Source organism: Xenopus tropicalis, chromosome 4, assembly GCF_000004195.4.
Source record: "Xenopus tropicalis strain Nigerian chromosome 4, UCB_Xtro_10.0, whole genome shotgun sequence".
NCBI classification, from domain to species: domain Eukaryota; kingdom Metazoa; phylum Chordata; class Amphibia; order Anura; family Pipidae; genus Xenopus; species Xenopus tropicalis.
The window spans coordinates 122,492,701-122,519,328 of NC_030680.2; the positions used below are offsets into that span (position 1 = coordinate 122,492,701).

The following is a 26,628-nucleotide window of genomic DNA, read 5'->3' on the forward strand; positions in this document are numbered from 1 at the left end:
TAATTAGCCATGTGGCTGGACTACAACTGCTTTTGCCCTTGATTTTTATGTTTCAGAACCCTAGATGATGTTGTCCCGCAACATGTAGGGATCCAAGTTAAGCAATATGGGCTTAAAGCAGGGATCCCCAACCTTTTTTACCTGTGAGCCAAAGTCAAATTTAAAAAGAGTTGGGGAGCAACGCAAGCATGAAAAATCTTTCAGGTGGGTGCCAAATAAGGAATGTGATTGGCTATTTCTTAGCCCCTATGGACTGGCAGCCTTCAGGAGGCTCTGTTTGGCAGCATACATGGTTTTTATACAACCAAATTGTGCCTCTAAGCATTTAAAGTGATACACATTTTTAAGAAAGTTGCTAGGAACATGTCATTATTATTTGACACAATACAATATTCTTTCTAAACACAAATCTCCACAGCCCAGTGGTACTTACCCCACTCTGACATGGCTTTAGTTCTGCCTCTGAGAGCCTTTTAGCCTCCCTGGGCTCGAAGTGTCACACAGAAATATCGACACTCTCTCCATATATGATGACTATCCCATCCCATAACTGATTAGTGCGTTTGAAGGAACATTTTTTGTTTGTTCTGATATCAGGGTAATACCACCCCCACACACACCCAAGATGTAACCACAATTGAAGAAAACATTTCTAAACTCTCTAAACATTTTTTTGTATAGGGCTGCTAACGCTCTATCCCTAGGAACATGCTTTTAGGTGCCTATAAAGAAAATACAGCCCTGCAAAAAAGAAATAATGTCCAACTCTTCTAGTAATACTGACAGGACCCAAGTCCCAGACTAGCAATCTGTGGGTTCAGGCAAATGCCAGAGGGGCTGCTGTAAGCTGCGATAGACAGTCACTATATATTGGGCTGATTGCTATTAGCGCTACACTTGTTTACTCCTGCACCCCTACTGTTTGGCCCATGGCACTCAGGCAAGTACATTACCTCCCATACTGAAGAGAAGACCAGCGTGTAGAGTATAATATAAAGAAAGTTTTTACTAAACTGTGAGTTCTTGTCAAATCTTTAATTTTTACAACCTAAAGATTAACACAACTAAACAATTTACACTTCAAATTTTATAAACATACGGTATATTGAACTTTGCACTATACTGTATAACGATAGCATTGCAGGAACAGCTCGACACTGAATAGGCAGAATGCAGACTGGATACAAAGGAACAAGTGCAAAGCAAAGGCACAGCACAGGAGCACCGGGGGTCCCCAAGTAATGCTCAGCCTCCAGATACATCTCCTTACTGATCTAAATTCCCACCTTTGTATGGAAATGCCACAACTCCACCTTAACCCTTTATGTAGCAACAATATGACAGAATGCTCTGCTTTAATGGAATGTTTTTGTGGCCATATATTTCAGGGCATAAATGTTGATTCAAATTGCTCTCTTTGCATCTACAGGCACCTCAAATCCAGACAATTTTTGTTTTTATAAAAATGCAACAGATTTTTGTTAATAAAAGTATATTAGAGAAAGGTTTCTTTATAAGAAAGGAGCCTGAAAAGGGGATTTTATTTTTTGCCTTTAGATCCCCGTTAATTGCCAAGATAATGACCTTTGTAACAACAGTGACAACTGCTGGCTAGTTCCTCTGACTGGATGGTCGGAGAGATACAAGTTCAGAAGTAAAACAGATACCTTTCTGATGTTGCTCTGCTCAGGATAGAAATTGGAAAAGTCACCTGAGGTTTATGATTGGTTTCCTGAGCAGAGCAACATCAGAAGAGTTCTCTTTTTTACCTTTGAAAATATCTCTCTGACCATACAGTCACAGGAACTAACCAGCAGGTGGCACTACTGTTACTAAGATTCATTACATTAGCAGTTAATAAATAGCTTAGTAGCTTAGAAATGGGTGGTTACAAAAGCCCTGAGCAATGTTTAATTGTTTTAAACTTTTTTAAGGTTTACTTATCCTTTATATAGGTTCATAAGTACAGAACTACTTAATATGGCAGCATGAGGCAGGTTAGATCTGGGTGTGATCCAACCCATTTCAGGCTCTTTTTCAACTGTTAACTTTTTTTTTCTTATCAACAACTAGGAACAATTTAGGCCCCTCTCCCATTTGTATATAGCCTCTATAACAGGTACTAACCATCACTGTATAACTGACTGACCAGCCAATATCATGCATACAACCAAGACTATGTTTTGAGCCAATGGGACTGCCCAACCATAAACTAATGTAACATATTTGGGTTGGAAGCCCTGAGCAGCAGTAAGAGACTGATGGGATCAGCGCTTTCTCTTGGGCTTTGTTGCTCTTTGACCTTTTGCACACAGAGAATACAGCAGTTCTATCTCCTTTGCATGGTCATCTGAGCTGCAAAAAAAAAAAAAGAAACAAAATGGATGCTTAATTACACGCTATTCTGTAGGCAGTGCAATGGAAGGTAAAATCCCTCCGTATGGCAGTAATCATATCTGTCTGTATGGGATATTGAAGGGTTGGTTCACCTTCAGGTTAACTCTTCATATGTCATGGAATGGCCTATTCTTAGCAGCTTTTCACTAGGTCTTCATTTTTTATGTTGTATAGTTTTTTAATTATTTGCCGCCTTCTTCTTACTCTCCAGCTTTCAAATAGGTCACTGACCCCAGAAGCCAAAAAACTATCACTCTGTGAGGCTTCAATGTTATTGTTTTTTGTTATTATTTATCTTTCAATTTAGGCCCTCCCTTATTCATATTCCTGTCTTTCTTTCAAATCACTTCCTGGTTGCTAGGTTAAATTGGACCCTAGCAACCAGATAGCTGCTGAACAAAAAGCTAAATAATTCAAAAAACCACAAATAATACAAAATAAAGACCAATTGCAAATTGTCTCAGAATAGCATTCTCTGTATCACACTAAAAGTTATTCTAAAGGGGAGCAACCCCTTTAAGCATTTTTTCTCTTTTCCATATGCATCTCTGTTTGGCTGGCTACAAACCTAAAAAATCATTCCACACCACTGGGTTGCTGAACTATTCCCTTCTGGCTTCTTAGATTATTAGATTCTTAGATTAATCTACTTAGATTATAACACAACAGGAGAGCAATGGGGGGAAATAAACTTGGGAATTAGTGGCTGCCCAGGCAACCAGGTGAAAAGGCATTAGTAAAGTAATCATATATTTGCCTCAATACTTAATCCATAAATGTTGGGATTTTTAAAAGATCTTTTCATTATCATAGGACCAGGCTTGTCCTAAAAAACGATTGTTTAAAAGTACGATTTGCCCATCAATGAAAACGGCCATTTCAAGCGAAATCGTCTTGTTGAAGCTCAAAAACGACCTGCTTTGCCCTGCAAACAACTGGACAACGGGCAAATTTCATTACCAACAAAAATTTTCAAACCTGCCCAATTGATTTTCTGACCGATGTTGGATGAAAAATCGCTAGATGTGCGATCACTCAGTGCCACTGACCTTCCGATAATTTGATGGATTTGTCAGATCGCACTGAGATTGGTCGTTAGGGAGAGAAAAATGTTAACGTGCATGGTCAGCATTATACAGTGGTGTGAAAAACTATTTGCCCCCTTCCTGATTTCTTATTCTTTTGCATGTTTGTCACACAAAATGTTTCTGCTCATCAAACACATTTAACTATTAGTCAAAGATAACACAAGTAAAGACAAAATGCAGTTTTTAAAAGAGGGTTTTTATTATTAAGGGAGAAAAAAAATCCAAACCTACATGGCCCTGTGTGAAAAAGTAATTGCCCCCTGAACCTAATAACTGGTTGGGCCACCCTTAGCAGCAATAACTGCAATCAAGCGTTTGCGATAACTTGCAACGAGTCTTTTACAGCGCTCTGGAGGAATTTTGGCCCACTCATCTTTGCAGAATTGTTGTAATTCAGCTTTATTTGAGGGTTTTCTAGCATGAACCGCCTTTTTAAGGTCATGCCACAACATCTCAATAGGATTCAGGTCAGGACTTTGACTAGGCCACTCCAAAGTCTTCATTTTGTTTTTCTTCAGCCATTCAGAGGTGGATTTGCTGGTTTGTTTTGGGTCATTGTCCTGCTGCAGCACCCAAGATCGCTTCAGCTTGAGTTGACGAACAGATGGCCGGACATTCTCCTTCAGGATTTTTTGGTAGACGGTAGAATTCATGGTTCCATCTATCACAGCAAGCCTTCCAGGTCCTGAAGCAGCAAAACAACCCCAGACCATCACACTACCACCACCATATTTTACTGTTGGTATGATGTTCTTTTTCTGAAATGCTGTGTTACTTTTACGCCAGATGTAACGGGACACGCACCTTCCAAAAAGTTCAACTTTTGTCTCGTCGGCCCACAAGGTATTTTCCCAAAAGTCTTGGCAATCATTGAGATGTTTTTTAGCAAAATTGAGACGAGCCTTCATGTTCTTTTTGCTTAAAAGTGGTTTGCGCCTTGGAAATCTGCCATGCAGGCCGTTTTTGCCCAGTCTCTTTCTTATGGTGGAGTCGTGAACACTGACCTTAATTGAGGCAAGTGAGGCCTGCAGTTCTTTAGATGTTGTCCTGGGGTCTTTTGTGGCCTCTCGGATGAGTTGTCTCTGCGCTCTTGGGGTCATTTTGGTCGGCCGGCCACTCCTGGGAAGGTTCCCCACTGTTCCATGTTTTTGCCATTTGTGGATAATGGCTCTCACTGTGGTTCGCTGGAGTCCCAAAGCTTTAGAAATGGCTTTATAACCTTTACCAGACTGATAGATCTCAATTACTTTTGTTCTCATTTGTTCCTGAATTTCTTTGGATCTTGGCATGATGTGTAGCTTTTGAGGTGCTTTTGGGCTACTTCTCTGTGTCAGGTAGCTCCTATTTAAGTGATTTCTTGATTGAAACAGGTGTGGCAGTAATCAGGCCTGGGGGGGACTACACAAATTGAACTCAGGTGGGATAATCCACAGTGAAGTTATTTTTTAACAAGGGGGGCAATTACTTTTTCACACAGGGCCATGTAGATTTGGAGTTTTTTTTCTCCCTTAATAACGTAAACCTTCATTTAAAAACTGCATTTTGTGTTCAATTATGTTATCTTTGACTAATAGTTAACGGTTTTTGATGAGCAGAAACATTTAAGTGTGACAAACATGCAAAAGAATAAGAAATCAGGAAGGGGGCAAATAGTTTTTCACACCACTGTATATGCACGTGCAAAGGAATTCTACATACAGTGCATTACAGTGGTCTTTTAACAACCACAGAGGTGAAAACATAACCCGTATCTATTAGAATGTACACAAGGGAGATAATGCTTTGGACTATATCTCTCTGTTTCCTTTGTCTTCTCCAATGCTAAACAGAACCAAATGAATTAAGGCTTAGCTTCCCATCACCATGACAACACATTACTAAACATGGAAGCCCTTTAATTATTATTAGCACCGTGACTCCTTTTTTGTATTAGCGTCTTCAATATCCTTTCATTCCTGTCCACATGTACCTGGGCCGCCATTACTGGCATGGATAGGTAGTTTTGAATTCCTGCTGCATGGATCTGACACACATACACAGTACAGAACTACAGACTGGGTTTAGTTAAATGTTTGCTAAATCTTCCTTCACCCGCTTTTCCCTTTAACAAATGCCTGTTAAGTCAGATTTAAAGCCATGAGTTAAAGAAATTACCAAGAACAATGTGGAATCCCTTTGGGTAGAAATCTCAGCAGGGCTAAAGGTTACAAAGAAAATGATCATTGGTGTATGCTATAAACCACCCCGTATAAGTGAGGAGCATGAGGCCCAGCTACTGTTGCAAATGGAGGCGGCTTCACAACTGGGTCAGATTGATATTATGGGGGACTAATTATCCAGACATTGACTGGAGTAATGGGCTGGTGATATCTAATAATACTGAACTGATCTCTAACATTTGTGTGGGTGAGCATTTGGGGAACAGTGATCACAACATGGTCTCCTTTGAGATAATGCTGCAGAGACAGCGCTATAAGGGAGTAACTAAAACGCTCAATTTTAGACGTGCAGACTTTGCCAGTATAAGGGCATCTCTGCAATGTGTCAGCTGGGAAAGGTTTTTCATAGGGTTAAACACAGAAGGAAAATGGAACATCTTTAAAACATTGCTTTGTAGGTATACACAACAGTATATTCCCCTTGTAAGCAAGGAGAGGCATCGCAAAGCAAAACCTTTATGGCTGAATAAAAGTGTTAGTGTCGAGGTTGGTAAGAAAAAACGTGCTTTTAACCCTTTGAGTGCCAGCCGAATTCGTCATTTCGGTTCCCCCCAGTGCCAGACGTTTTTTAAGCATTTTGTACTCATTCACTTTAACAATGTTTTTTGGTAGGAAAACCTCCATGAAACTAGGGAAATTATATATCGTTTTTTTCGTCACTAATTGGGCTTCGACATACATACCAAATTTTATAACTTTTCTGGAGATATGATGTGTATTTTGGGTGAAATATGTAAAAAAAAAAATAAAATTATGTTGTTTGTAAAAGCCCTGATACTCCCAAGTCCAACGATACCAAATATGTGGTGCTACCCCACAGTTCCTGTCCAGAAGTAACCACCAAACTAAAGCAATACTTAGTACAATATCACACCAGAACAAAGCGGAAAAGCGCTTGTAACAGTTGATGCAGCATAACTTATATGTAAATCTAAAATATCCCCTCATGTTTGGTATCTTTAGAAAGTACAGACCTTCAGGTTTCTAGGTGCAATGTAGTTTTCACTCAAAAGCCAAATACCTTTTGTCAGTGCATTGTGAAATTTGGAACTTGTTTTGACATTTTTTTTTTTTTTAAAACGTAAACTTGGACGCATGATCAAATGTGGATTTGACAAAAAAAAAAACTCATAAAAATTTTCTAACAAAGGCAAATTTGAAAGACAAACTTCTCCTGAATAAAATGATGCCCCATATGTATGGGTGCACATAAAGACATGGGCACCAAACACTCCAAAGAAGGGGCAATGCACAAGGGCAATTACAGCTAAAAATGTGGGTGCTGTGCTCTATGTGCACTACCTGCAGTTTTTCTGTGTTAACCCCCCCTACCTGTAAAATAACCCTCACAAACTATATATTTCTGAAAAGTGCACACCTTCAGCTATTCAGAGACACCACTCTTCTCTTTCTACATGGAAAATTGTGGCCGCAGTCCCTTGCAGAAGTCAGCGCTTTGGTCAGAAATCAAGGAAAAAACAGATACAAACCTAGATTTCTCCCCAAAATCTCCATGGCAACTACCAAAAACTTACTAAACATCAATCTGCAAGTTCCCCTGAATAAAACGATACGCCATATGTATGGGTGCACATAAAGACGTGGCCACCAAATGCCCCAAAACAGGGGCAATGCATAATAATGGGGCTACAATTTATGTGCACATCTCAAAGTTTTTCAGACAAAATTGCCCCTTACCTGTGAAAAAACCCATATAAACTATACATTGATTAAAAATAGACAACTTCAGCTATTTAGAGACACCATTCTTGGTTTTCTACAGGCAAAATTGTGGATGCAGTTCCCTATACAAGCTGGACTTTAGTCTGAAAAAAAATATAAAGTTAGATTTCTCCCCAAAATCTCAATGGCAACTATCAAAAAAACTTGCTCAGTATCAATTAGCAAGTTACCCTGAATAAAATTACACCCCATATGTCTGGTTGCACATAAGTACATGGCCGCCAAACCTGAAAATGCATAATATTGGGGCTGCACTCTATGCACCCCTTGCAGTTTTTTACTTTAACCCCCCCATCTGTACAGTTACCCCCCCCCCCAAATAAACCCCTAAATTGTACTTTACTCACCTATTTCTGTTTAGCGGAGCATCTTTGATTTGAGTTCCATCTTTCCTGTGGTGTTATACCAGTTTTTTGCTTCTTCCTACACTACTTTAGAAATGACAAAATCTGCACCACATTTAGAAGGATATTTGCCAAAAAATCCATAGTAATTTGGCCCATAAATGACGCAAGTGTCCTTAGAAGTTGCACTAAAGATTCGGAATTTAGGTGCCAACAATAATGCTTGGGGCATTAGCATCAGAGATAAAATTATGTGCACCATTACGTGCCATGCAGCAGTCACCAGTGGCACACCAGTATTACACAAAGTTTTTATATTTAGAGAGCCACTGCAACTTGTGTAACCTAACCAGAACATACAGTAGATATTCAATTTGTACTACAAGCACAAAAAACCGTAATGTATCTGTCATCCTGTGCTCAAGAACCTTTGCAAAAAACTTAAGGCCTACACTTACAGTAGTTAAATGCTGCCCAGAAATACAAAGTAATATACAAAACTATGCACAGATAACTGCGCTGACAGGCAAGCTTTTGAGGTGCCAGTAAAAGGACTTGTGGCATCAGCTTTAGAGATAAAAACATCTCATTGATTCATCACACACCACAAGTTTTATCTTTGCTATACCAACAGCACAATATAAGTCCTACCCCATAACCAAAGAAACACTGCAACTAGCCTGAATAACCATAGCTCAAACACAAAAATCTGAATGCCCAAGAACAAGTCTAAACGACCAAAAGCTACAAGCACATTTTGTTTTTCTGACAACCTGTGCAAAAAACAAAATCACACACCATAAATCCCTACTTTACTAAAAAAAAAACTTTTGCCAATAATATGACACACCTTACCAAACTTTTCATCACATATATCTATAACCTAGTTATAAGTAAAGTACGGACCTGCCAGAATAGATAAACTCAATAAATAAAAAACAGCGTCACTTTGCCAGCACAGCTAAAGGTGGCCATACACGCACCGATATTATCGTACGAAACCTCGTTTCGTACGATAATCGGTGCGTGTATGGCATGTCGGCGAGTCGACCGATATCGCAGGAAGCTGCCGATAACGGACGACTCGCCGATCGGACAAGTTTGAAAATTTTGATCGGGCGCCATAGAAGGCGCCTGACCAAAATTCTCCCTTCAGAGCTGAATCGGCAGAAGGAGGTAGAAATCCTATTGTTTCTACCTCCTTACCTGCCGATTCAGCCCTGAATGGTGTGTGGCGGATCTTACGATGTTTCGTGCGACCGATGGTCGTACGAAACATCGTCGGATCGCCACGTGTATGGCCACCTTAAGTTTGGAGGCCTGCAACCTTGTGCATAAAAACCTAGAACATGCCAAGTCCACTATTCTGATATGCTAAATCCTTATTCCACCAACAAACCCAGAGAACCATAACCTACCTATAAAAACACAAAATTCAAGTCCTCTCATAGTGTACCACAGTATGGTACACTTCAAAACATGGGTGGAAACACAAAGCAGGCTTGCTAGGACACTTGGGACAATAATACCGGACATCTCGCCTAACACCCTTGGAACGGCAAACCTTACATTTTCTCTGGGCATATCTTTTATTAGGTGTTGGTGGAATTTGTGCTATAAAATGCTTACCCACCATTCGGGCAACATTGTCGTTACCTGGCATGTCAGGAACCTCCTCTACATCACCAAACAACAAGGCAGGGAGCAACTGCAGCAAATAATTGTAATAAGACAATCTGAGGCCTGGTACTGCCGCCTTGTAAACGACATAATATTATATTATAAAGGGCCGTTTGGATCATATAAATTGCTGCTTTTTTGTACCAGGCCCTGGTTTTTCGGGTGGCATTATAATAATTTTGTATTTGGTCGGATTTATCAACACCACCCATATGCTTACTATATTCTTTACTACACAGGGGCTTTGTTTTTGAGGGCCTACCGCCACTTCTGTGTTGGACAATCATGGTCTCATCGTGGATAGTAGTAAGCATAAAAACAACTTTGGTGTCTGAAGATTTTATGGCCAAGAGCTCATTGCTTCTTAGAGCATGTACTTCTCTACGCTTCAGTTTCTTATCCAGCAATTCCCTGGGCAGTCCTTTGCGGTTACGGTTGACTGTGCCGCAGGCTGGGGTGTCTAAATAGGGCTCTAAATAAAGGGATGCTTGTGTAAAAGTTATCCACGTATAAGTGGTAACCTCGGCCCAGCAGTGGAGTTATGAGCTCCCAAACAATTTTACCACTGGTCAAGTCAGTGGGACAACCGTGGGGGGTCCAAATTAGTGTCCTTTCCCTCATACAGCATGAAATAACTAGTGTAGCCCGTGCTGCTTTCACAGAGTTTGTAAAATTTCATCCCATAGCGAGAACGCTTACTTGGGATATATTGGCGAAATTTTAGGCGCCCTTTGAAGAGCAAAAGGGACTCATCTACACAGACATTTTGGGAGGGGGTGTAAACCTCTGCGAAGCGCTGAGACAGGCTATCTATAAGGGGCCTCAATTTATAAAGCCTGTCATAACCGGGCTCATTAGGGGCAACAGCCGTTGTGTTGTCGTTAAAGTGAAGAAACCGCAATAAAATTTGATAACGGTTTCTTGGCATAACGGCTGAAAAAAGAGGGATGGAAAGGACTGTATTGGTATCCCAGTAGGAAGCTAAAGAATTACGTTCTACGAGTCCCATTGCCAATGTAAGAGCCAGGAATCTTTTTATTTTGTTTATATTTGTGGGATACCATGCCTGGGCTCTTGAAAAACCCGGTAAAGGGTTGCTGGCAAGATACTGCTCAGCATACAAATTTGTGTAACGGACCATGTCCTGTAGGATGGCCTCTGTAATATAGAGATTAAAAAAATCTATAATTTCAAAATAAGTGGTGTCCACACTGAGGCCAGGGACTGCAGTGAAAGGGGGAATTTCAGGGACATAATTACAGGGAGGCCCCCACGCAGGCTCTCCAACTGCTGCATCAGTGCTACCCTCTTCTACATCCATGGGTACATCTCGGGCACTACCACCAGCCTCTGCCTCTTCAGCAGTAAGCGTGCCACCACTACTAACCTCTGCGCTAACCGTGTCACTATCCTCTATCTCTGATTCCTCAGTAGAGTTGTCAGATGGCACATACTCAGACTCAGAATCGCTAAATTCCTCTGAGCTGGAGTCCATGCAATAGCTTCCTCGTTGCTGTAAAACCGTTTGGCCATTGTGCCAGAAATATACCGACAACTGCAAATCTAGCAATCAGCAAGTCAAAACAAGCAAGCAAAAAAAAAAAAGCAAGCAAGACAACACTTGGAACACTTGTAATAGGAGAAGCTAGAAAAAAAAAACTCACTGTAACCTTTTCATAAACTCAAGCCAGCAAGAGATGACCAGGAGTTAACCTTTGGCAATAGAAACTACCAGAACAATCTGAACTTAGCACCTCTGGGCCTTTCTAGAACAACTGAAATCAAATGGAATAAAACCACTAAAAGCAATCAAAGAACAATAATTGCAATGAAATCGGTGGTCAGAGCCCTAGATCCACCAATGTCACTGCAAAAGCAACCTTTTTGGGGCACTAAATACACAATAAAGAACAATGCAAAGATAAAACACCATAAAATCAGTAAATTCCAATAAAACCACCCAAACCAACAGAAGAACAATTATTGCAATGAAATCAGTGGCCAGAGCCCTGGATCCACCAACGTCACTGCAAATTCAGCACCCAATAGCAAAAAAAAAAGTTACAGTGCAATAGAATAATTAAAAAACAGAAATCAATTATGAAAATGCCAAAAAAACACTAAAATGCAACCAAATAAATCAGATAATTATAGAGCAAGATCAGAAATAAAGTTTTAGTAAAAAAAAAAAAGACTGCCAAAGAAAGCAAAGAAAGAAAGAAAAGAAAAGAAAGAAAAAAAAAAAAAAGTGTAAGTGTGTGTGTAAGTGTATGCTTGGGAAAGTTGTAAATAAGTGTGTATGTGTGCAAAAGTGTAATAATGACAAAGATAGAAGAAATGGAAAAAAAAAATGTTTTAGACAGTTGAGATAGAAATAAGCAAAATAAACAGTGGTTAGTGAGTTGTAGTTCAGCTCACACAATGCAGGCAGGCAATCAGGGTGACCAATCCAGCAGGAAGGCAGCAGGGGGGCTCCAGCAGTCACACGTGGCAGCAGGAGTGAGGAGGCGACGGATGGGGCGGCAATATTTAAAGGGACAGAAGTGGACACATCATCAATGCGTGTCCACTGCTGTCATTGGCTGAGGGACCGGATCGGTGCGGCTGGGGGACCGGATCCGTAAGTATGTTGTTCATTGCTCGTTGTCTAGGGGGTTGTGCAGGGTTTGTAAACCCGATAGTGCCATAGGACGTAGATTCTACGTTCTATGGCACTTTGGTCCTTTAGTACCTAGGACGTAGAATCTACGTCCTATGGCACTAAAAGGGTTAAAGCATTCAAGTTAGCTGGGACAGCAGAAACTTTCATCAGGTACAAGGAAGCAAATAAAGCAGCAAACAAGCTATCAGGCAAGCTAAAATAGTGATGGAATAGGAATGCAACTAGGAGTAAATATAATTTTTAAATAATGCAGCTAGGAGTAAATATTTTTTTAAAATATATAAATAGTAAAAAAAAAATAAAGCAAGAAGGGGTGGGACCCATATTATGACAGAGGGTCAGATGGTTGATGCAAACAGGGAAAAAGCAGAAATTTTGAACTCCTATTTTTCATCTGTCAACCACAACTGAGGAGCCAGCTAATCAAGGCTTCTCTTTTAATAGACCCATTTCTAGTAATATAACTACTGAGGCGTAGGTCACTCAGGAGGAAATTCAAGAGACTTGAACATGTAAAGGTAAACAAAGGTCCTGGACCGGATGGTATCTATCCCAGGGTATTAAACAAGCTGAGCGCTGCGATTGCCAAACCCCTCTACTTAATTTTTCAGGATTCGTTGAGGTCTGGCATGGTGCCGAGAGACTGGCGAATTGCTAATGTGGTGCCGTTATTTAAAAAGGGATCCCGTTCTCAGCCTGAAATCTATAGGCCTGTTAGTCTGACATCAGTAGTAGGAAACCATTTGGAAGGGGTAATAAGGGATAGGGTACTTGAATACATTGCAGTTCACAATACTATTAGTTTGTGCCAGCATGGTTTTACGCGTAACAGATATTGCCAGACTAATTTAGTCGCCTTTTATGAGGAGGTGAGTAGGAACCTCGATGCTGGAATGGCAGTTGATGTCATCTACTTGGACTTTGCTAAAGTGTTTGATACAGTACCTCACAGAAAGTAAATGATAAAATTGAGAAATATTGGCCTAGAACATAATATTTGTACTTGGATAGAAAACTGTCTAGATTACAGAGAGTGGTGGTAAATGGAACGTTTTCTAATTGGGCCAGTGTGGTTAGTGGAGTACCGCAGGGGTCAGTCCTTGGTCCTTTGCTTTTTAACTTGTTTATTAATGACCTGGAGGTTTGAAATTACTGTTTCTATTTTTGTTAATGATACTAAATTGTGCAAAACTATAAGTTCCATGCAGGATGCTGCCGCTTTGCAGAGCGATTTGACAAAATTGGAAAACTGGGCAGCAAACTGGAAAATGAGGTTCAATGTGGACAAGTGCAAAGTTATGCATTTTGGTAGGAATAATATAAATGCAAGTTATACACTAAATGGTAGTGTGTTGGGGGAACCTTCATTGAGAAGGATCTGGGTTTTTTTTTTAGATAACAAGTTGTCTAATTCCTGGCAGTGTCATTCTGTGGCTACTGAAGCAAATAAAAATATAAATAAAAAAGGGCTGTCTTGTATAAAAAAGGGCATTGACTCAAGGGATGAAAACATAATTTTGCCCCTTTATAGGTCCCTGGTAAGGCCTCACCCTGAGTATGCAGTGCAGTTTTGGGCTCCAGTCCTTAAGAAGGATATTAATGAGCCGGGGAGAGGGCACAGACTGCAACTAAATTGGTTAAGGGGATGGAAGATTTAAACTATGAGGTGAGACTGCAGAGGTTGGGGTTGTTTTCTCTGGAAAAAAGGCGCTTGCGAGGGGAACATGACCTGTACACATAGGTGGATTTTCAATAAGGCTAGGGAAGGCTAAGCCTTAAAGGAGACATATTGGATAAATGGGAAAAACCCTAATTTTGTAGTCAATTATGAATAGTATACGGTGCTGGTTTCCCTTTGGGCTTAACATTAACCTTATCTGTAACAATGGCCCCTTTATTGGAGCTCCCTATAGATCGGATCACTTCTCTGTCCAGTGTGAAATGAAGAGTGGGCGTGTCCTAACGGTCCCTGCCAGAAGCACAGTAGGAGGGGGAGAGCCAATGCACAAGCACAGACAGGCTTCAGTTCCCTATCAGGTCAGCCTAGCTGCTGATTGGTTCCTATCCTACAGTGCAGAGTACGGAGGGCCGCCGGCTCCCCAGCTCATCCAGAGAATTCAGCCAGCAGGAAATGGTAACTAATGGGCGGGGCTAGTGGGGTTTTGGTGGAATTTCTCAATAAATCAGTCAGAAATACAACTTTTTTAGCACAATCCTTCTATATCTAGAGGAGTATAATAGGTTAGTATGGGTCTGTATCTGAGTGGATAGATAGGTCAGTACGGGTCTGGATGTGAGTGGATATATAGGTCAGTATGGGTCTGTATGTGAGTGTATAGATAGGTCAGTATGGGTCTGTATGTGAGTGGATAGATGGATCAGTATGGGTCTGTATGTGAGTGTATAGATGGGTCAGTATGGTTCTGTATGTGAGTGTATAGATGATAGGTCAGTATGGGTCTGTATGTGAGTGGATAGATGGGTCAATATGGGTCTGTATGTGAGTGTATAGATAGGTCAGTATGGGTCTGTATGTGAGTGTATAGATAGGTTAGTATGGGTCTGTATGTGAGCGTATAAATAGGTCAGTATGGGTCTGTATGTGAGTGTATAGATAGGTCAGTATGGGTCAGTATGTGAGTGTATAGATAGGTCAGTATGGGTCTGTATGTGAGTGTATAGATAGGTCAGTATGAGTTTATGTATGTGAGTATATAGGTAGGTCAGTATGGGTCTGTATGTGAGTGGATAGATAGGTCAGTATGTGAGTGTATAGATAGGTCAGTATGGGTCTGTATGTGAGTGTATAGATAGGTCAGTATGAGTTTATGTATGTGAGTGTATAGATAGGTCAGTATGGGTCTGTATGTGAGTGTATAGATAGGTCAGTATGAGTTTATGTATGTGAGTGGATAGATAGGTCAGTGTGGGTCTGTATGTGAGTGGATAGATAGGTCAGTATGGGTCTGTATGTGAGTGTATAGATAGGTCAGTATGGGTCTGTATGTGAGTGTATAGATAGGTCAGTATGGGTTTATGTATGTGAGTGTATAGATAGGTCAGTATGGGTTTATGTATGTGAGTGTATAGATAGGTCAGTATGGGTCTGTATGTGAGTGTATAGATAGGTCAGTATGGGTCTGTATGTGAGTGTATAGATAGGTCAGTATGGGTTTATGTATGTGAGTGTATAGATAGGTCAGTATGGGTTTATGTATGTGAGTGTATAGATAGGTCAGTATGGGTCTGTATGTGAGTGTATAGATAGGTCAGTATGGGTCTGTATGTGAGTGGATAGATAGGTCAGTATGGGTCTGTATGTGAGTGTATAGATAGGTCAGTATGGGTCTGTATGTGAGTGTATAGATAGGTCAGTATGGGTTTATGTATGTGAGTGTATAGATAGGTCAGTATGGGTTTATGTATGTGAGTGTATAGATAGGTCAGTATGGGTCTGTATGTGAGTGTATAGATAGGTCAGTATGGGTCTGGATGTGAGTGGATAGATAGGTCAGTATGGGTCTGTATGTGAGTGTATAGATAGGTCAGTATGGGTCTGTATGTGAGTGTATAGATAGGTCAGTATGGGTTTATGTATGTGAGTGTATAGATAGGTCAGTATGGGTTTATGTATGTGAGTGTATAGATAGGTCAGTATGGGTCTGTATGTGAGTGTATAGATAGGTCAGTATGGGTCTGTATGCGAGTGGATAGATAGGTCAGTATGGGTCTGTATGTGGTATGTGAGTGGATAGATAGGTCAGTATGGGTCTGTATGTGAGTGGATAGATAGGTCAGTATGGGTCTGTATGTGAGTGGATAGATAGGTCAGTATGGGTCTGTATGTGAGTGTATAGATAGGTCAGTATGGGTCTGTATGTGAGTGGATAGATAGGTCAGTGTGGGTCTGTATGTGAGTGTATAGATAGGTCAGTGTGGGTCTGTATGTGAGTGTATAGATAGGTCAGTATGGGTCTGTATGTGAGTGGATAGATAGGTCAGTATGGGTCTGTATGTGAGTGTATAGATAGGTCAGTGTGGGTCTGTATGTGAGTGGATAGATAGGTCAGTGTGGGTCTGTATGTGAGTGGATAGATAGGTCAGTATGGGTCTGTATGTGAGTGGATAGATAGGTCAGTGTGGGTCTGTATGTGAGTGGATAGATAGGTCAGTATGGGTCTGTATGTGAGTGGATAGATAGGTCAGTGTGGGTCTGTATGTGAGTGGATAGATAGGTCAGTATGGGTCTGTATGTGAGTGGATGGATAGGTCAGTATGGGTTTGTGTGTACTGGATTTACTTAGAAGGGTTGAACTTGATGGAATCTGGTCTTTTTTCAACCCAATGTAACTATGTAAAGTTGTTACTAAACCGACAGACACAGGATAACATCTTGGTCCCAAGTGCTAGTATTGCTGCACTGAAAGACATGGGAGATGCAAAAGAGATGCTCTGATAAAAAGGCCAGGTTATTATACCCAAGGAAGCATAGAAATTAGAATTGCTATACATCTTGAGTACAGTGGCTTCTCAGTAGATGTAATGTTCACTGCCCTAAAGCTGCCTCAGTACACATTTGAACTTTAAAAAGGACAATATACTGATCAGTTAAAGATTGTATTGTTACTGTTACCAATTAGACCTGTTAGTTTGACACTGGAGCACTGGTTCTCTAAGTCCCTTTCTTTATAGGATGTTCTTACAACTTTCTGCCTACAAATAATTACCCTTTTTTATTTTACCAGAAACCCACTTGAGCTTTGTTTGAAGAGAAAACCCTTCCCCTTATCCTTGTCCATGGCCCGGTAACCCTTTTTACCCTCTTCTTGCTGTTCTTGACTATTACTTACTTGTATGTGGAGAGGGACTATAGATACTTCTCCCAATTCCCATTCATACACTGTTATACCAAAGGCTCAGTAGAAGAATTTTCTATAGGCTGAACTACCAAAACTTATTTCAGCTCTTATGCCACATGCATAAAAAAGCAGGTTGTCCCAGGAACACAGCAGCATTCATTTACTAAACTGCACAAGTGCGGTTACCCATAGCAAGCAATGAGTAATTTGTTTTGATCATAATTATTTATTTATATAGTGCCAAGTATATTCACAGCAGAAACAAACATGGGTCTTGCTTTTATTTTAATGAAGAAAAAAAAGGTTACAGAATAAAAATGGAAACAAAGGGCCCCACACACAAGAGCCTACAATCTAAAGAGCATGTAGGCTACTACTAGTTGAAAGCAATAATCTGACTGGTTGCTATGGGCACCTGCACCTATGTTAGAAAATCAACATGTCATCAGCCTAATGGTTTGATGGCGAATGCAACAGACCTGTATATATGTAATACGTGTGTCTTTCTTGTGCAATACAGCATTGCCATTTGCCACCTTGCCATTTTTAGCCCTTTGAGATGCCATGAACTCATCTCTTCATCTTATATACCTACAGATCCATTTTTTTTAAAACTATGAGTACTTTAGAGGAACCCCTCCCATGAGGTATACGTACCTGAGGGGAGTCTCAAGTATCATGGGAATACCATTAAATCTTGGCTCATTCATCACATGCCTGAAACCTTCTAACCCAATGTGACCGTGCCCAATGTTTTCATGACGATCCAGCTTGCAGCCAAGCTCTCCTGTGATCATAAGAGAAGGACAGGCACCTAAGCAGAAATAAAAATTCACCAGAGGCTATGCAGTATAAACAACTAAACAGAGTTTTGAATGACAGCCTAAAATATGAATACACGAGAACATATGTAAAATGATATCAAATTAGTATTACAGGTATAGGACCCGTTATCCAGAATGCTCGGGACCAAGGGTATTCCGGATAAGGGGTCTTTCCGTAATTTGGATCTCCATACCTTAATTCTATTAAAAAATCAAAAAAACATTAATTAAACCCAATAGTTGGGATCAATTACAAGGTACTGTTTTATTATTACAGAGAAAAAGGAAAGCAGTTTTCAAATTCTGAATTATTTGATTAAAATGGAGTCTATGGGAGACAGGCTTTCCGTAATTCGGAGCTTTCTGGATAACAGGTTTCCGGATAAAGGATCCCATACCTGTAATATTCTAGATTACTCCAACATGGAGACATAGTTACATAGAGACTAGCTAACCTTGGGAATCATTTAGGTGTATGGCCTTAAGGAAGGAAAGGCCAACAACTTTATTAAATTCATCCAGCATGTGCTCAAGTCCAGCCTTCTTTGAGAGATCATGACCTGCAGAAATAGAAGGTGTTAGATATCTCCATCTTTGCAGGACTAACATGGAAACAAAAACATATTTGGCAATTACCTGCAGCAAAAGCATGACATGTATCAAGGCACACTCCAATGCGGGATTTATCCACAACAAGGTCTATAATTCCACGCAGCTCCTCAAATCGACCACCAACTGTACTACCCTGACAGCTCATATTCTCCAAGACTGGGATGCAAGTCAGAGAACAAACAGGGGCTAAATCCATACAGTGCTACAGGGACAGTCTAACAGTTGTTAATACAAGTAGATAGAGGATGAGGGGTTTTCAGACAGGCCAGTGAAGAGAGGCACTGATGGATGGATGGGGACTGGCTAGAAAAGAATTGTAGGTCACTGGAAACAAGGAAAGACAAATAAAGGACACTTACCCACAATGACCCCTGGAACCTGAGCGTGGGCAAGGTTGATACCATCAGCAATGAGCTCCAGACACTTGCTGACAGACATAGCACCAACACAGGACCCAGGGTGGATATTGTACATTGTAAGACCCAGCTGGTGGCACTTGTGCAACTCATCCACAAGCATAGCTTGACTCTTCTGAAGCACATCTGAGAATACATGGAGGAGAATGAAAACATGTTATGGATCTCAGTGACTGTCAGTGCAGAGAGAACTCTGGAAGCAAAGCCAACTTCACCTGGTTTAGGAGAGCCCAAATTCATCAAATAGGGACTATGTGGCAAGATATAGCGAGACTTGAATCCTAGCTCTTTGCAGGTTCTTTGGAACCGTTCAGCTGCCTTGTCATCAAGAGCCTTGCTTTTCCAGGTCCTCTGTGACCCCAAAAACATACCTATGGCACTGGCCCCAATCTGCCTGGCCACTAGCACCGCGTTCCATATGCCACCTGTATTTACATTAAGGGTCAATAATTCATTACGGAGGCAAGGAATGTATAAATGATTTCTTACCACTGTAGCCTACCCTGTATAGACACATGTGCCCCCACAAATTTTTTGGAATTCTTCCTTATTTGGGGACTTTCTAATGTGCCTCCCTCCTCCTCCTCTGTACTTGGCATATCAGCTTTCTTTTTCTCTACCTCCCTCTTTCTTCTCTTGGGGTTCCAGACTGCATCTGAAAAATACAGTTTCCAAATAGTGTTAATCTCATGTTTCCTGCAATCTGGAGCGTTCACATATTGCATATCAATCATTCTGGAGAGCAATGCTAATGCTAAAAGCATCGCTGAGAAATGAGTTGTTTTTAGAACATGTACTGCAAGACACTAGCACAGCGCTGCATGTAAAGCACGCTCCCCAGGTAGCCAGGGAATTGTGCAGAGTGCATTATAAGTACGTGGGTGTGGATTGATCTTTCTATTTATGAGGCTACTAAAAAAAAGGATGTGTTGTATTGCAGTTCATGGAGATTTCTCTAACAGGGATTTACACCCCCTCACTTCATCAGATAGTGTGCTCCCTCGCAGCAGAGAAGTAGAATATAATACCTTCATTTGGTTCCTGAACTACAATAACTTACTTCTTTGGCCTTCCAGAGAAACCCCCCATCAGTGTTAAGTGTTTTGGTGCAGTAGGTCTCCAGTCATCACAGTGGTGGAGAGTCTGTGCCATACAGATGTCAACTGAATTGCAACTTGCTGAATCCCAAGTGGGATGACAGGAATTATTTTGCTGGAAGCCATGCTTCAAAATCAGGCCCTGGGCTTTACAATTGCAACCTTAATCATCACGAATTTCGGAGGAATAGATTTTGGTGAACAGTTTTAAACCCAATGTATAATACCTTCCCCTTGCCATTTACTAAAGCTTAAAGCTCCCAATGAAAAATACCCTCATTACATATATATATAATGCAAAAGTTGTCACACAGGGCAGCTGGTGTAGTTTTACAATGCAAAAGACAATGGTTTATATTGTGCCAGTTTTTGTACTATTCTATTGTGAACAATCTATAGTTGTTTAATGTCCTGCTCCTTGTTGCATCTGGTGCCCTCCCCCCATTGCTGACCTCATGGGGTATCTAGTGCAGAACTCCCACAAGGATAATGCACCCCTACTGTGGCTACCGTTCTAAGCATGGGGAGCCTCACAGACTTGGGAAGGCCAAAAGGCATTAAACCCATAAGGCAAATAGTGGAAATCACAAAATAGACGGTTCGTCTATTATGGCTGCTTTATATAGGAAACAGCATAGTGGTTCTGCGCTTTAAAATAATTGTAAATAATAAAGAGGTTTATTGACCAATAATTGCCTAAAAGCCCAAGAGAATGAAAGAAGGTCACTACAATAATCTGCATATATTACACCCTATAATGGAGCCAATAAACATGCAACTGGTAAAATACAAGGGTACAACTTATTCAGCAAACTGAGCCTTATATTTTGCATGTTTTCATTTCTTGAAGTGTAGTGCTACCCATGTTCTTCCAGAATGATTGCTTGCATTTATATATATATATATTGAACTACAATGTTATTCACATAAGTATCCCTGTGCCATACACTCATTTATTGCTTGCAGAATCCAAGATGGATAAGTATGATGTCCCTAACTGGAAATGACTCCCAGTAAAGATGGCTGGGTTTATGCTGGCAAACCGTTATGCCTCTGGTTGCTAGAGGTAAATTATGCTAGCAACCAGGAAATAGTAATACAAAATAAGAACAGCAATAAAATGAAAGCCTCAGACTCAATCTGTTTTTTTTCTTGCCAAAATCAGTTAGGCAGAACCTTCTGCTACATGCTAGAAAAGGAAATTTCTCAATCAAAAACATTACAAAATAATGAAAACAAATGGAAAAGTTGCTTAGAATTTATAACCTTTCCTTTTAAGTTAGTAGTTTTCCATAATGATTTTGTTACTTTTAGTGTCAACCTGAACCTATGTATGTAATAAAAGGCACAAAGTTTGCACAAATGCAGTAACCCATAGCAACAATAAGATGTTTGCTTTTGAACAGGTGACCAGTAACCACTAAAGGTTGATTGGCTGGTATAGGTGAACTTTAGTTATTTTCATAACCAACAATATATTTTGTACTGTGCAAAATAGTTCATTATAATATATCAACTAGAACCAACCAGTACCTCGTGTGTCTAAAATGACAAGTGGGTTGTAATAATAATAGTTTATATATAAAACCGAGTAACCATCTAGATTGTGAAGCTAAAGTGACTTGGTAAGTAGAATTGTCAGTCAGAAATTCCTATAAAGAGATGCATGACCTGTAAATAAAATTAATGAGGACTGGGCGCCATCTACTGGTCCAAAAAAATTATAGATATTATTTTTAGATGTTTAGTCACAGGTCCAGGTTTGGTAACTACTGTAAGTTCTCCCATACATGATGCAGTCAGGCAATTTGGTTGAAAACACTGTTCAATCCATGGGACAGAACACTAGTTCCCACGCATGTGCCCATGCCACACTGAGGGTAAATAACTGAGGCAGTTTTACATGCTGTGTACCCTTAACAAATAATTAGTGATGAAAATTCTCATAGAAGAAAGGTGTTGGCTTTTTCAGGTAGAGTTCTAGATACAGCATATCTGCTAAAAAGCATTCAACTGTTTAAGGCAGAGGTCCCAACCCCCTTTTTTTTTTATCTGTGAGCAACATTTAAATACAAAAAACAGTTTAAGAGCAACACAAGCATGAAAAAAAGTTCTTACAGGGTGACCAATAAGAGGGTTATTTGGTATCCCAATGTTGACTGGCAGCCTACAGGAGGTTCTGTTTGGCAGTACACATGCCCCCAAAACTTGCCTCTGTCAGAAATTCAAAAATAAGCCTCTGCTTCAAGGCCACTGGGGGCAACATTCAAGGGGTTGTTGAGCAACATGTTGCTCCCAAGCCACTAGTTGGGGTTTACTCGTTTAAAGGAACAGTAACGCCAAAATATGAAAAGCATATAAAAGTAATTACAATATAATGTACTGTTGCCCTTCACTGGTACAATTGGTGTGTTTGCCTCAGAAACCCTACTATAGTTTATATAAAGAAAGCTGCTGTGTAGAAACAGGGGCAGCCATTCAAGGGAGAAAAGAAACAGGTTACTAAGCAGACAACAGATAAAGCCCCTATTATATTTTGCAGAACTAATCTGTTTTCTGCTATGTAGCCTGTGCTTTTCTCCTTTTTTCCAGTTTAAATGCCTGCCCCATGGCTACACAGCAGCTTTGTTTATATAAACTATAGTAGCGTTTCTGTAGCAAACAGACCAGTTTTACCAGTGCAGGGCAACAGTACATTATATTTTCATTACTTTAAAACACTTTTATCTTTTGGTGTTACTGTTTCTTTAAGGGGACAGAGGTGTTCCTATGCCCTTTAAGGAAACGTCATGTCAGTGTTTCTTGTGCCAAGGACCTGTAATTGGCATTGTGCATTGAGTATTTTAGCAGGACTTAGTAGCAGCTAATTGTCACAACTACAAAACATAAAAAAATACTCGAAATTGACAATACTGACAATTGCCTCTGCTAAAACACATGTAGAGAAAATTATCAGCATTGTCTATTTTTGTAGCCATGACCAGTAGCTGCTACTAGTAGCTCTGCGTTTTGTTGCCATACTAAAGGTGGCCCTACACAATATCCAACTGATCGTTCTTCTGGCCAGATAACATACAAGTAGTCATACATATGCATAGCCACCTTCCTTGTTCCATTCGTTCAAGATAACAGCCTGAATGACTGGAACTCGAACTACATGGTGCATCACAGACAACATTTTTTGCAATCTGACAGAACTTGCAACCTGACAGGAACAGTAACACCAAGAAATGAAAATGTATCAATGTAATTACAATATAAAGTACTGTTGCCCTGCACTGGTAAAAGTTATGTGTTTGAAAGAAAAGGTACAGGTTACAGAGCAGATAACAGATTAAACACCATTGTATTCCACAGGACTTATCTGTTATCTGCTAGGTAACCTGTGCCTTTTCTCCTTTTTCCCAGCTTGAATGGCTGCCCCCATGGCTACACAGCAGGGTATTTATATAAACTTTAGCAAAGTTTCTGAAGCAAACAAACCAGGGTTACTAGTGCAGAACAACACTACATTATATTTTAATTACTGGTGTTAATGTTGCTTTAATGAACCAGGCTAGGCTTGACTAATCTAGTTCCAAAAATAAGCCAATTTAATAAAATTGCATTTAAATTTGCATTTAAAGGACTGACAATTTTCATTTAATGCACTTGAGCCACTCAAATGCCAGGAGCATCTGACTTCACTCCCACTGACTCTAGCTGCAATTCAGCTTGGACTATTACACCAATGGGTCAGACCATTTGATAGGAATCATGTTACTAATCATATGTATGTACACTGAATAAGGCCTTCCAGAACGTAGCAACGTAGTGCTCAGTGTCATAGTTACAACTTTTAAATCAATTCCTGTTACTCTTTTCAAACCTTGGACCTCCCCCTTTTTTAAGCGTTTGCGGCTTGAGGGTCTTTTTTCTCGATTTTTAGCAGCCCGTGTCTTCTGTCCTTGCCCCGCCATCTTCTCTGTGACCTAAGAACAAGCACAGAATGAACTTACTATGAACGTACACTGGTACTGACTCAAACATGTAGAGATATATTTGAATTTCTATTTGATAAGACAAGCTAAGACAAGGTAGGAAAGCAATGGGACACAGGACTCAATTACAGAGAAGCTTACAGAAGCTTGGCCAATCAGGAAACCCCTAATGTGTGTCTGTAAATAGCGATATGTTATAGTCCTCTGTGGTACTTTCCCACTAAAGAGTTATTATGCTGTGGAATTCTAGACTGTGCCAACATTCACAGCTGTGGGTGAGTGCAAGTGACACAAATGGACTGTAAAGCATGGATGAGACCTTCTACTGGCTCGACATACAGTTTTAGTGATGCATGAGCAATCAGTATCTTTAGAACTGGTGCAATCTTTTTCTTTTTATCTCTATGAAAACAAAAAGAGGAGGGTCTGTGTGCTCGGGGAGGGAGCATAATATGACCTAAGCTCAGGGGAGATGTGATCAGCTGAATACAAGAAAGGAATGGATCTCTCCATAAGGTAAAATCATTAGGTACTTTGATTTTGGTACAGAGAGGTACATATAATCTATGCCAGTACTCGAATTCCCTATTGCTAAGTTCAATTCCATGCAAAATGCAAGGTTATGGTGGCCCTGTTGTGTATGAAAGTTACTTGGGCACTGTTTGGGGTTTGGTGCAATCACCACAACTGTGCTGGGACTTTCGGAGGTCTATGTGAAATAAATGGGGATCTGTAAACATGTTACATTTGCAACTATGTGTTCTTTTCACATGTTAAGGGCAGATCTCTCATTCACAGCACATCAGGGCAGGTGTTTGAGAGGCGGAGCTAAGAATACAGGGCGGCTGTGACCCCCCAGCTGGGATGGGAGTGACTACTTGAATAAAGGATCTCACAGCACATCAGGGCAGGTGTTTGAGAGGGGGGGCTAAGAATACAGTGTTGCTGTGACCCCCCCAGCTGGGATGGGAGTGACTACTTGAATCAGGGATCTCACAGCACATCAGGGCAGGTGTTTGAGAGGCGGGGCTAAGAATACAGTGTTGCTGTGACCCCCCAGCTGGGATGGGAGTGACTACTTGAATCAGGGATCTCACAGTACATCAGGGCAGGTGTTTGAGAGGCGGGGCTAAGAATACAGGGCGGCTGTGACTCCCCCAGCTGTGATGGGAGTGATTACTTGAATCAGGGATCTCACAGCACATCAGGGCAGGTGTTTGAGAGGCGGGGCTAAGAATACAGGGCGGCTGTGACTCCCCCAGCTGGGATGGGAGTGATTACTTGAATCAGGGATCTCACAGCACATCAGGGCAGGTGTTTGAGAGGCGGGGCTAAGAATACACGGTTGCTGTGACCCCCCCCCCCCAGCTGGGATGGGAGTGATTACTTGAATCAGGGATCTCACAGCACATCAGGGCAGGTGTTTGAGAGGCGGGGCTAAGAATACACGGTTACTGTGACCCCCCCCCCCCCAGCTGGGATGGGAGTGATTACCTGAATCAGGGATCTCACAGCACATCAGGGCAGGTGTTTGAGAGGCGGGGCTAAGAATACAGGGCGGCTGTGACCCCCCCAGCTGTGATGGGAGTGACTACTTGAATCAGGAATCTCACAGCACATCAGGGCAGGTGTTTGAAAGGCGGGGCTAAGAATACAGGGCGGCTGTGACCCCCCCCCCCGGTGGGATGGGAGTGACTACTTGAATCAGGGATGTCAAAACCCCATTACCAAGTGGGCACTGACAATGTAACAGATTAAGCAACACGGATTACCATCCTCGATATGAAGAAGCACATGGCACTGTTTATATTCCAGTTATTTCTTATTATCGCCCAATACAAAGCTGTCCAACTGGCAGCTCAGGGATAGGATGTGGCCCTGCTAGACATTTTAAGGTTGGTTTAAAGAGCCTTTGACCCTTTTGTATAACCTCACAGAACAGTGTTTTCAGCCAGCCATCATTTATTTGAGTTGGAGAAGCTGGATTAGCTGCCACCGGGGTAACTGCCTACATTGACATTACTATAACTGCACTACCTATTTGCTACCACAAGGTGGAGACTTCAGAGAACTCCCCATTTGAGGTAAACAGTAATACGTTTGTCTTTTCATTTGGCCTGATTAAATTGCCATAGGCAGAAATGTGTTTTCATAACAGTAATCTAGCAGCCTTGCTTGTATGAACTACTGCCCCCAGAATCCTCTCAACATACACCATAGCAGCGTTAAGGAAAAAAAAAAAGTTCAGTCGGTGAAGTTTCTTCAGCTAGAAATGAGACTGCGATGTATTGATATGCTATTAAATAGCTTTTATCTGAATAATTCACCTGACGGCAGATGGACTTATCCGTGGCGTCGCTGCATGCCTTTCCCTTACACACTGACTAAAGAGGCGCTGTGTCCAGTTACATGGATGTGCGCAGCAGGCTGCAATAACAAGTGTAATAATTCCCAACAGCTCCGCCTAGTGGCGAGGTGCCGCTTTATGGCTCTACGGCTGTGACTGACCAAACAATCGCATCACGTGATAAGATATTCGCGTAACAGGATGTGGTGTATTAATCAGAATCCGGGCAATTTCTGCTAAGAAAGTTATATGGGGCGGGGGATGATGTGCAGATATTTTGCCGAGTTACATGTTATTTTATATAATATCTGTAGAACTGGTCTTGTCATAAACAGATATAGTTGCCACAAAGCCCTACAG

At 40.9% G+C, this 26,628-nt stretch overlaps 1 protein-coding gene across 2 annotated transcripts; it reads right to left on the reverse strand.

Annotated features, from left to right (window-relative positions):
* Positions 1 to 981: 981 nt before the first annotated feature.
* LOC100127659 (uncharacterized loc100127659) lies at positions 982 to 26,389 on the reverse strand. 2 transcript variants are annotated; one of them, NM_001113003.1, is given in 9 exon segments: positions 982 to 2,355; positions 17,650 to 17,779; positions 18,272 to 18,376; positions 18,453 to 18,584; positions 18,788 to 18,970; positions 19,060 to 19,269; positions 19,347 to 19,499; positions 23,810 to 23,912; positions 26,249 to 26,342. In NM_001113003.1, coding segments are annotated over 8 exon segments (1,092 nt in total). In that variant the 5' UTR covers positions 23,901 to 23,912; positions 26,249 to 26,342; the 3' UTR covers positions 982 to 2,267.
* Positions 26,390 to 26,628: the final 239 nt, after the last annotated feature.

Excerpts from the sequence above, each read along its gene's own strand:
- LOC100127659 (XM_018092900.2), bottom strand. The coding sequence starts at position 23,900 with ATGGCGGGGCAAGGACAGAAGACACGGGCTGCTAAAAATCGAGAAAAA. Across the intron at positions 19,500-23,809 it reads AAAAAAGGGGGAGGTCCAAG|ATGCAGTCTGGAACCCCAAG; the intron begins GTTTGAAAAGAG and ends TGTATTTTTCAG. Across the intron at positions 17,807-18,271 it reads ACACCTAAATGATTCCCAAG|GTGCCTGTCCTTCTCTTATG; the intron begins GTTAGCTAGTCT and ends ATTTCTGCTTAG.